Source organism: Callospermophilus lateralis, unplaced genomic scaffold (genome assembly GCF_048772815.1).
Source record: "Callospermophilus lateralis isolate mCalLat2 unplaced genomic scaffold, mCalLat2.hap1 Scaffold_109, whole genome shotgun sequence".
In the NCBI taxonomy this organism is placed as follows: domain Eukaryota; kingdom Metazoa; phylum Chordata; class Mammalia; order Rodentia; family Sciuridae; genus Callospermophilus; species Callospermophilus lateralis.
This window is the reverse complement of record NW_027511135.1, coordinates 3,705,636-3,715,561: the sequence shown is the minus strand read 5'-3', so window position 1 is coordinate 3,715,561 and position 9,926 is coordinate 3,705,636. Positions and strand designations below refer to the sequence as shown.

Below are 9,926 nucleotides of genomic sequence, written 5' to 3'. Positions count from 1 at the left end.
GATAAGCAAAGCTGAAGTCCTCCTGGGGGGAAAAAGTTATGTAACCTTCATATGGTTGAGTTTCTCATGAAACCTGTCCTCAGTATCAGATGGAAAAAGTCCTTATACAGGCTTCCTAGCCAAGGAATATCATGGAGCTAGTTTCCTACATAAGCTGTGTACACAGAGAATAAATGTTTTCAAATACATTCTTATAAAAACAATAACAACTATGAATCATTAAAATTCAACTTAAAGATGTCTCACTTGAAAAAAATTATAAGTGGACCTACAGACTTTCAGAAATAGGGCAAAGAAACAAAAGTAATCCATATTCCATAAATTCTGCTTGTGTTGTCTGAACAACTTAACCTCTAATGCATTAACTGCCCACCATGTGCTTTCATGGAAAAGCACCAAGAAGTTTGTCTCTCTCAAACCCTTTTCAAAAAAATTGTCCTCATGTTGATGAACACTGGTCTTCCATTTGTTATACAGAAGGAGAAAGATCTGTATAGGAATCTTCTGAATAAAAAATTCTAGTTTAGCAGAGAGCAGCGCACACGCCCAGAAGGCGGGCAGCTTTGGAGCAGCAGTGCCTGTAGCACCTGCCGGATTCAGACACAAGCTGGTGCCCGCTGTGAGCCTCAGAGCTGCCCTGAACTCCCACCCCGGCTCCCCGATGGCGCTCCCCCATCTGTCCCTAGCCCTGCTGCGCAGCCCCAGGACCCGCCCCAGAACCCCACCCCCGCCCCCGCGGCTTCTCACCTTCCTCTTCCCAGTGCCGCCAGCCACCAACCAACCCGCTGGCCACCAATGCTGGTGCAGAATGACTTGCTACTGCAGGTCAAGAGCACAGGCGCCACCGGCTCCTTCAAGCTCCATCGCCAAAAGCTGGTGGCCAGCTAATGGTGCATCCCTTTTCCCCGCCTGCCCTGCAAAAACCCAAGAAGCCAGCAGCACAGGCGCCACCCTGACCTACCAAGGGTGCCGCAGCCGACAAGCACGCCCCCGAAGGCTGCTGCCACCAAGGACAAGTGCAGCAGCAGCAGCAGCAGCAGCAGCAGCATGGCCAAAAAGGCAGTAGCTGGGAGCAAGAAGTTGAAGAAGGCAGCAAATCCCAGTGTCCCCAAGGTGCCCAATGGCTGCAAGTGAGCGCCCCAGCCCCACTCGCTACAACGTGGAGGGGGACTGTTCCCGCTGGGCCACAACCTCACCTTTCCTCCCCCACGTGCCACTTTGGCCTCCCCTCCTCCATGCGCTGCAGGGAGATTTTTGAAACAGCCTGGGTGACACCCTGATTGGCTCTGGCCCTTAGCAATGGCCATCGCCATGGTTACCGCTGTACCCGACAGCCAATGGGCAGGGCCCTGGTTGGCCAGTTGGCTGCAGCGGCCAGGCCTGGCCCTCTCCCTCTCGCCACCTCTGGGCTCCCAGCAATTGCTCTGGGTGCAGGGCAGCGCAGCGCTCCCCTCGCGCCCCCAAGCCGAAATAAAACATTGTTGACCTTTGCCAAAAAAAAAAAAAAAAAGAATTCTAGTTTAGACAGAAAGATTTAGAAGTGGAACGTGGTGGCACATGCCTGTAATCTCAGCAGCTCTGGAGGCTGAGACAAGAGTCTCTCAAATTCAAAGCCAGCCTCAGGTATGGTGAGGCACTAAGCAACTCAGTGAGACCCTGTCTCTAAATAAAATATAATATAGGGCTGGGGATATTGCTCTGCGGCTGAGTGCCCCTGATTTAAATCCCTGGTACTCACCCTCCTCCAACTAAAAGAAGGATATAGAAATCTGTACCTTCTTTTTGCAAGTCACCTTTGAATAGTTTTTGGTGCTAAAAATTAACCAATGTGCTGACATTTTTATATATTTCCTATTTCATTGTCTCTGAGATGCCATCACCTTTAAGACACTTAGAACATTCTTATTCTATGTACAACTCAGAAGAAAAATTGCCATGTGGTTACAACATGCCAATTTTAAGATTCCATCCATCTCAGATGTGCATCTTAAAAATCAATGAAATGCCTTAATTATAAACCAGAGAATTGTATGATAAATTATTTGTTGTTCTTCCAATTAACTCTTATGTCTCTCAAATGTAAAACTGCATAAAGGCATGCATGTTTTGTCCATTTGACAAAATTTCCTCCATGCTTAGAAACTGGAGCATTTTCAATATCTTTGTAACTGGTTATATTGGGCATTTTTTTATAATTACATGATAGATTTCTTTTGTATTGGACAATGACTTTAAAAGATAAAAAAAATTAAATAGTAATCCACAAAATACTTGTTCCAGGTATCATATTTGCCTTCAGTTAAATTATATAAACCAGAAACTCTGAAACATAAAATTAAAATCAAGTAGAACATTTTGAAATTTCATCCAGTAGGCCTTCACATCATTTGCGACTACCATAATCATCTTTCTTTTCATAATTTATCTGAAACTATGGACATTCAGTAGCAATAATAACTTCTTAATGTTTTAAGTAATAGCTTTGCACAAAATATTGGGTGATATCAAAAAGTTTGTAAAAATTAAAAAATGCTCCATTTCACAAATGGAAGCATCTCTACAATTCATCAAATATGTTTAGGGATACATGTGTCTTAAACACAATCACCTGACACACTACCAATTAGTATTGGTGGGAGCATGCCTGTTAGATTCTGTTCCACCTACATTTTGATCTAAGAACATTCAAAAATACAGATGAATTGAAAGAATACTGGGCTAGGATTGTGGCTCAGTGTTAGAGTGCTTGCCTAGCATGTGTGAGGCCCTGGGGTTAATTCTCAACACCGCATATAAATAAATAAAATAAAGGTTCGTTAACAACTAAAAAATATGTAAAAAAAAAATACTTAAGTATTTGGTTATTTTACCCAACTATTTATTATAAGAAAGTTTAAAGATATAGATAAATTGAAAGAACTCATTAAATTTTAAAATCAACATTTTGTGGTATTTGCAATTCCACTCTAGTTATGGCATAGTTGTATCTCATTGAAGTTTTAGTTTGTATTCCTCAAATGATAAGTTAAGCAGAGCATTTTTCATGATATTATTATATTTGCATTCCTAGTTTTTTTAATATTTATTTTTTAGTTCTCAGCAGACACAACATCTTTATTTTATTTTTATGTGGTGCTGAGGATCCAACCCAGTGCCCCGTGCATGCCAGGCAAGTGTGCTACCGCTTGAGCCACATCCCCAGCCCCTCTAGTTTTTCTTTGATGAAATTTTTCTTCAAGTATTTTGCCAATTTGCCAATTTAAAAATATTTTTTCATTTAAATGTTAGTGAAACAACTGTAGATTCACATGCAGTTATAAGAAGCAATACAGGAAAATCTATGCCAAAATTTTCCAGTTTATTTCTATGATAGTACCTCATAGGACATTGACTTTGACAGAATCTACTAATCTTAATCAGATTTCAGATTTACCCACTCCTACTTGTACTCATTTGTGAGCATTTACCAGCAGAACCAAGACAATAGAAGACAGGTCCCTTACACCCAAGGACTCCTCAAGTTACCTTTTTAACAATACCCACCTTTCCTCGGCCTACAATTCCCAACCCCAATCTCTGGCAACATCTGCTCTTCTCTCCATTTTGAAAACATTGTCATTGAAAATGTGATAGAGTTAAATAATACTTTAACCCATAAACTGGATGTTTCCTACATGTATTTTCCCAATAATTCATGCAATCTATTACATATTTTAGTGATTTGTTTTGTTTTGTTTTTCATTATTGAGTATTACCTCATTATGGTATTAATGTACCACAGTTTGTTTATACATTTGGCTATTGAAAGAAATATGGGGTATTTATAGTTTAGAGTTATTACACATAGCTAGTATGAAAATTCTTGTCTAGGTTTCATATAAAAGTTTCCTGTGCAACAGATACCATGAGTACAAATGCGTGATGTAAAATAATTACATACAAATCTTATATGAGACTTCCATCTATTTTCCAAGATGAATCTAGCATTTCACAACAAATTTGAAAATTTTACATTTTATAGTTTGGCCATTTTATGATAATGTGTGAGGACTAATGTTTCCACAGTCTTTCAGGATTTGTTGTAACAGTATTTTTTAGATATTCTATTGGCTGTGTGGTTTGAATTTGCATTTCCCTAATGGCAATGTGGTGCTGAACATCTTTTCATGTGCTTACTTGCAGGCACATATCCTTTCAATGAAATGTCCTTCATGCTTTTAGCCTCTTTCCAATTATATTCTTTGTATTTTTAGTATTGAGCTTTGTTTTCAATACATTCTACAAACTGGTCCTTAGATGGATATGATTTGCAAATATTCTCTCCAAGTTTGTAGGTTGACTTCTCACCCTATAACACAGTCTTCCATGGGAAAATAAAATGTTTTTTTCTCATTTGGTGAAGCCCAACTTACTTACTGTGGTCGATGTTTTGATGTCAAATCTAAGAAATATTTGTTAAGTTTTGTATCTTGGAGATTTTTTTATATGCATAATAAAAATTTCCAGAGATTTTTCAGTTTTATATTAGTCATTTTAATTATCTATTAGAGAAAAAGAAAAATATATATAGGAAAAGAAAAGATGTTGGCAAAATAATGAAATAGGTAATTTCAAATTCCTATCATGGCACATACTATTTCAAAAACAAGAAGAAATTATCAGATAAAAATTATCAGAACTCTAGAAAACAAAAGATAACAATAACCAAGTAAATGCTGTATAGAGAAATACTTGCAATTTTGATTTTTTTGTTATATCAAGTTTTTTTTATTTTTTATAAAAATAAAATATATATAGCACAACTTTTACATGCTATTGAAGACAAGTTATATTATTTCAAGCTAGATTGTTATAAATTTAGGATGTTAATCATTATTCCCAGAAAACTACCAAGATAATAACTAAAATATATATACAGAAAGAGGAGTCAAAATGCTAACCTAAAAAAAGTAAAGAAAAAAGAAGGCAGGTATGGAGAAACTGAGGAAGAAACAAGACTTAAATGAAAAATAAGTACAGGTTGGGCATCTGTAATCCAAAAGTCCAAAGTTCAAAGTGGTCCAAAAACTAAAACTTTTTGAGTGCCAACATAATGCCCAAGTGGAAAATTCCACACCACAAAATTTTGTTCTACAAATGAAATTATTGAAGTACCATATACAATTACCTTGAGGCTATTTGGGGGGAAAAGAGTATATGATACATAAATAATTTCATGTTTAGACTTAGGTTCCATTCCCAAGATGTCTCATTATGTATATGAAAATATTCCAAAATCCGAAAGAAAAAAATCAAAATTCAAAACACCTCTACTCCCAAACTTTTCAGATAAGGGACCTTTACTCTTTTACAAAAGGACAAAGTAAATCTTCCTCATCCCTTATTTTTAGCACATAAATAGATTCAACTTAATTAAAATACAGAGATTAACAGAGTGGAATCTTTGAAAGCATAATCCAATAATATGCTATCTATAGCAGACACAATTGAGATCCAAAGTCACAAGTAGTTTGAAAGATAAAGGATGGAAGAAGGACTCAAGTTGTGGCTCATGGTAGAGCACTTGTCTCCCATGTGTGAGGCACTGGGTTGGATCCTCAGCACCACATAAATAAATAAAATAGAAGAATTGTGCCCACCTACAACTAAAAATGTCTTAAAACCACCACCACAACAAATAAACAAACAAACAAAGGATGAAAGAAGTTCTTGTAACATGCATGTGGAAATAAAGGAGAGATGGGGGGTGGGTACACTGTCACACAAAATAGACCTTAAGTCAAAAACTAGTATAAGGGTCAAAAGGACTTAAAATATTGTCAATTGCCAAGAAAATATAAGTTATTAGCATGTATCTGGGCACAGTGGTGCATGCCTGAAATCCCAGTGACTTCAGAGGTTGAGGCAAGAGGATCAGAAGTTCAAGGCCAGCCTCAGCAACTAATGGAGGACCTACAAAGCTTAGCAAAGTCCTGTCTCAAAATAAAAATAATAACAATAATAAAAACTTCTAGAGATGTCCCTCAGTTGTTAAACACTCATTGCTTCAATTTCCACTACCAAGAAAAACAAAAACAGAAAAAAGAAGGGTAACGAGCAAATACATGCCACAAACCAGCATTTCGAATTATGTAAAGAAAACATCAATGCAACACAAGGGAGACATAAAGCAATGTAGACTTCAATAGCCCTTTCTCAATAATGAGTATAATAGTAAGATTAATAAAGAGAAGATTAATAAAGAGAAAATGAGAAAGAAGAGAGAGAGCAAAGCATTTATGCAGAATAAAAATGTTCTAGGCCATAGATCTACCATCCTGGTTTTATAACTGTGAGTTTTTTGGAAATGTCATTGCTCCCATCATAAAACCCCTAAGGATTCTTGAAATATTCTGCTAGGAAATGCACAGTTTCTGATCACATTCTGGCTGTTTCTCAAGATTTCCAGGACTCTTTCTCATGGCTCCTCTCAGGGTCTTGCTATATTAAAATCTAAACCCACCCTGCAGGGAGACAAATTTATACATCCAACCTCCTTTTCTTACACACAGTCAACACTATTACTAGACAATGATCAAGTACCCAGTAACCGAGATCCAAGACTCAATTTTATTATTTTGTCTAGCTTCAATTTTATATTTAGCAGTAACCTAGTCTATAGATAAATTCTGGACTTTTGCTTTGAAATCAAAGGAGAAGGAGTAGGGCATAGGAGAAGACAATACATCCCTATAGAGTCATTTTCAGCACTGCGGACAGCTAGCTTGAGCATGTTTAAGAATCATTTATCCTTGACTACCTTCAGAGATCGTTATACAGGTTATAAATTCAGACAACACTTAGAAGTAGTGTGAGACAGTTGTGAACCTATTTAATAAATCATGTTTATTTGGTTAATCAACACTTTTAAAGTGCAACACATTTCTTTTCAATATAATTGAATTGTATCCATGACCTCATTAGTAACAGAACTTGATTTATATACAGAAATGTTTACCTACACCCTCTATATATACACTCCATTTTCCTAATGAACGGAACACTAGGAACTTTGTGTGCTCTGGCCACTGATTAAAAATAGAGATTCTGTGGTATCATCCTAGACCATCTTGAGCCAGAACTTGAAGATTAACTCCTAAGGGTCAAGTATGTTTCTAGAAGTACTAAAAGATCTTTTGAAAATCTCCACTCTACCTAGTGACTTGTTATGCCTTTAGATTAATGTTAATTCCAAAAATGATTGTTGGTTTTATATATTATTATCTGTTAAAGAGAATATAAAAAGCCAGATAAAGAATAAGGAGCCATAAAAATAAGTCAGGAAGTTCTGAGTTTTTTCTAAGAGCTGGTACACAAAATGATTTGGTCAAGTCACTTAAGTCTTTAATCTCAATATCTTAAAGTAGATTGTTTTATATTAACCTTATAAGTTCCCTTCCAGCTAAAAGTTGATATGTGTGTGTGTGTGTGTGTGTGTGTGTGCATGCATGTGTGTGTAATTTATAGTGGCCAAATAAATCATCTTAAAAATAATTTCACTTGTGATTTTAAATGATTCTGCCATCAACTGGAAATTAGCACCATATCAGTGTTCAGTTTTAATGTGAATTATCATCATGACAATTTTTAATGTATATATTTCCATTTCATATGTTGAATATCTAGTCCCAGTTAATAATGTATATAAACAGAAAGCAAAAACATGACAATTTTTGTTGTTCAACGTAAGGATTAAACAATCAAACAAATTTTGACAACCAGACATAATTTTTCAGAAAATTCACCAAAACAAAAATGTCAATTACATTTTACAAAGGTATTCACTTTCCCCCAAAATATATTTCTTTTGATATTGACTCAGGTCTTTGAGGTTATTTCCCACAAGCCAGTGGAAAAGTACTTAATAGTTTGGAATGGTTAACTGTTTCTATTTTCTCAATACATTTCTAAATGTAGTGAAGGAAGACATTTGGGGACAGTTGTTATGGTACCTCTTCCTTATGAATATCTAGTAAATAGAGTTTTTCTGTGACACAAGTTTTTTTCTACAGCCTGGTAACAAAAGTCTCCCATGAGGAAAAACAGCGGGTGTCAAAAGTGAGTCCATGGAATCCAGGAGATAAATCTATATGAGGGGGTCCTAAAGACTTGGCTCTGAAATTATAAAACTCTTGTCAACATAAAAACAGAAGTTGATATGCAAAGAAATGCATTTATAAATTTATACTAGGAAGTTTAATGAGAAAGAAAGGGACTGTTAATGCCGATAGAGAAATCTAGAGTTCCTTCACCATTTCCTAATGGAACTTGGATATTTGGTCATTGTGAGTATCCTGGGCCCCTGACTGAGTGTTTTATACATTTTAGCCCATGCCCTGATATAACAAAATTAATTTTGAGCCATCCTGTGGCCACGTTGTTTCCTCAGTTTGGAGAGAAATTAAGGAGATGATGTGACCCAAAGCAAAAAGACACATTAACAAACTGTCAATATTTAAGTGTTAAAAGAAATTTCTTATATCTTACACTTACTTTTCACATTGACAGTTTACACTATTGTTGGGATGACTTTACTAAGCTCTTAAAACACTATAATTACACCTGTTAAAATTTTATATTCTGTGTTTATAAACCACCATTAAAAATGTTCTACATATCATATATAATGAAAAAACTGAAATTGCTTTTTGTGAAAATAGAAAGAAGACAAGATATCCACTCTCATCATTCCTATTCACTGTAATGATTGAAATTTTAGCCAGAGCAATTAAGCAAGAGAAGAAAATGAAAGGAATATAAACAGGAAAGGATGAATTCAAATTATCACTACTTGCAGATATATGATTCTATATTGAGAAGAGTCAAAAAACTCCAACAGAAGACTTCTAAAGCTAATATACAATTTCAGCAATGAAGTAGGAAACAAAAATCAATGTAAAAAACTAATATCTTCCTTTTATACCAATAATATTCTTTAAAAAATCAGGAAAACAATTCCATTCATAATAACCTCAATAATTAAAATGCTTAGGAATAAATCTAACGAAAAAGAAAGACTTCTACAATGAAAATTACAGAAGACAGAAGAAAGAAATTTAAGAAGATACAAAAAGAAGGAAAGATCTGTGTGTGCACAGGTAAGAAGAATTAAAATTGTTATATGGCCTTATTACCAAAAGCAATTTACAGATTCAATGCAGTCTTCATCAAAACACTAATGACATTCTTCCCAGAATTAGAAAAATAAAATCCTTATATTCATACGAAAGAATAAAAAACCCTGAATAATCAAAGCAATTCTAGGCAAAATAAAAAGCAATGTTGAAGGTATTCCAATACCTGACTTCAAATTATACTACAGAGGTATAGTAACAAAAACTTCATGGCACTGGCACAACAAGATGCATAGACCAGTGTAAAAGAGTAGAAGACATAAAGAGACAACACACATAGATATAGTCATCTGATTTTCAAAAAAAGATACTAAAAACATACAATGGAAAAATGATAGCCCTTTTAGCAAATGGTGCTGAGAAAAATGGATACAACATGTGGAAGAATGAGACTAGACCCCTTTTACATTGCACAAAAGTAAAATCAAAAATGGATGAAAGACCTGAGAATTAGACTGGATGCTTTGCAACTTGTAAAAGAAAATGTAGGGTCAACATTTCAATATTTAGGCAAGGACTTTCTCAATAGGTCTTCTAAACTTAGGAAATAATACTATGAATTAATAAGTGGGATGAAATCACATTAAAACTTCTGTACAACAGGATACAATTAGGAATTTGAAAAGAGAACCAATAGAATGAGGGGAAATTTTTTCCAGCTGCTCTTTCAACAGAAGAATAATATCCGGACTATATAAATAACTAAAAAAACCTTTCATACCACAAAAACAACCCAAAAACTAAATGGGCATA

At 35.3% G+C, this 9,926-nt stretch overlaps 1 protein-coding gene across 1 annotated transcript in view; it reads right to left on the bottom strand.

Annotated features, from left to right (window-relative positions):
- Window positions 1-884: 884 nt before the first annotated feature.
- LOC143386344 (chromodomain-helicase-DNA-binding protein 1-like) overlaps window positions 885-9,926 on the bottom strand; it is a 162,009-nt gene continuing 152,967 nt past the window's right edge. Inside the window, 1 exon segment of the mRNA XM_077108005.1 lies at window positions 885-1,486. Within this exon segment, the coding sequence (XP_076964120.1) occupies window positions 885-1,486 (602 nt within the window).